Raw genomic sequence first — 1,341 nt, 5'->3', positions numbered from 1 at the left:
GGCGGTGGGTTGCGAACAAACTTTGATTCCTGCTACAACAGATGTCAGAGTTTTCTTGGGTTTTGGCTGCGTCTGGGGACATCTTGTGATGTTTTAGAGAACAGGACATGATCTCACATGGCGAGAAGCTCTTTAGTTTCTTAATCATTTCACGGTTCCTTCAGAGGCTTTTTTCCACCTAAAACGTTTAGTTTCAGCTCAGTGATCAGCTGCAAAAGCTCGGCGGGGAGCGGAAGAGTTGAATTATTCCAACCTGCGAGAGCCCCTCAAAAAAAAGGGGGGGGGGAGAAAACGAGAAAAAGAAGAAAAAAGGAAAAGAGGAAAGAGAAAAAGGAAAAGAGGAAAGAGAAAAAAAGAGAAGAAAAGAGAAGAGAAGAGAAAAGAAGAGAAAAGAAGAGAAACGAAGAGAAAAGAAAAGAAGAGAAAAGAAGAGAAGAAAATAGAAGGAAATAAAGAAAAGAAAAGAAAAGAAAAGAAAAGAAAAGAAAAGAAAAGAAAAGAAAAGAAAAGAAAAGAAAAGAAAAGAAAAGAAAAGAAAAGAAGAAAAACAGGAAAAGAAAGAAGAGAAAATAAATCAAGGGAAAAGAACGAGAAAAGAAAGAGAAAAGAAAAAGAAGAAAAGGTAGTAACCACACAACGTGGAAACTTTTTCTCTGTCCATTTCACCGAGTCCTGATAAATCGGGATGGATTTAGAGAAAACCTACGCAACTCCGCGGGCCGGCCGGACAGGTAGGACTCAGGCTCAGCATCGAAGGGAGACGGGGGGCTTCGCCACCGCGGGGGCCGTCTGGACCCCCGGCCGCGCCTGGCCCCTCCGCTCGGTGCGGTCGCGGCCGCTCACGCGTGGCCGTGGCGCGCCGGGGCCGGGTGGGACGCGGCGGGGCCGTCGGGGCCGTCCGAGGGGTGCCGAGGGGCCCCGCCGCGAAGTGTCGCGGCCTCCCCGGGGCTCCGGGGGTGGCCGCCCGCGGCCGCTGGTGCTCGGCAGCCGCCCGCTGCCCGTTACCGGCCTTCGGCGAGAGCCCGGCGGCGGCACCGGGGCCCGGCGGCCGGAGCGGGGCCCGCGCGGGCGTGCGGGCAGACGAGGCCTCGCCAGCTGCGTATAAAGAATGTAATTTCGAAGCGATCGATGGGGCCTTTTATTAGTTAAATCGCCTGAATAATCGTTTAATCGATAAAGCATTTCATTGCTCCGCGCCGCACGCCCCGGGAAGGCCGTCGAGGAGGAGGGAGGAGGGGGCTGCAGTGGGGGAGGGCGGGGGGCTCGGTCGCCTCTTGGCCGCACGACCGCGGCTCAGCTCTGCCCAGCACGGGACGGCCCGGCTCGGCCGGGCGCTGCGAG

General features: G+C 55.0%; 1 protein-coding gene across 4 annotated transcripts in view; it reads left to right on the top strand.

Annotated features, from left to right (window-relative positions):
- Positions 1-685: 685 nt before the first annotated feature.
- PAX5 (paired box 5) overlaps positions 686-1,341 on the top strand; it is a 137,363-nt gene continuing 136,707 nt past the window's right edge. For all 4 annotated transcript variants that reach the window (XM_032206087.1, XM_032206086.1, XM_032206085.1 and 1 more), the window contains exon 1: positions 686-731. In XM_032206087.1, coding sequence (XP_032061978.1) covers positions 686-731 — 46 coding nt within the window. The remainder of the gene's footprint in view (positions 732-1,341) is intronic.

The sequence above is a fragment of the Aythya fuligula genome, chromosome Z (assembly GCF_009819795.1).
Source record: "Aythya fuligula isolate bAytFul2 chromosome Z, bAytFul2.pri, whole genome shotgun sequence".
Classification (NCBI taxonomy): Eukaryota; Metazoa; Chordata; class Aves; order Anseriformes; family Anatidae; genus Aythya; species Aythya fuligula.
The sequence above is the reverse complement of the archived record's forward strand: the minus strand, read 5'-3'. Positions and strand labels throughout refer to the sequence as shown.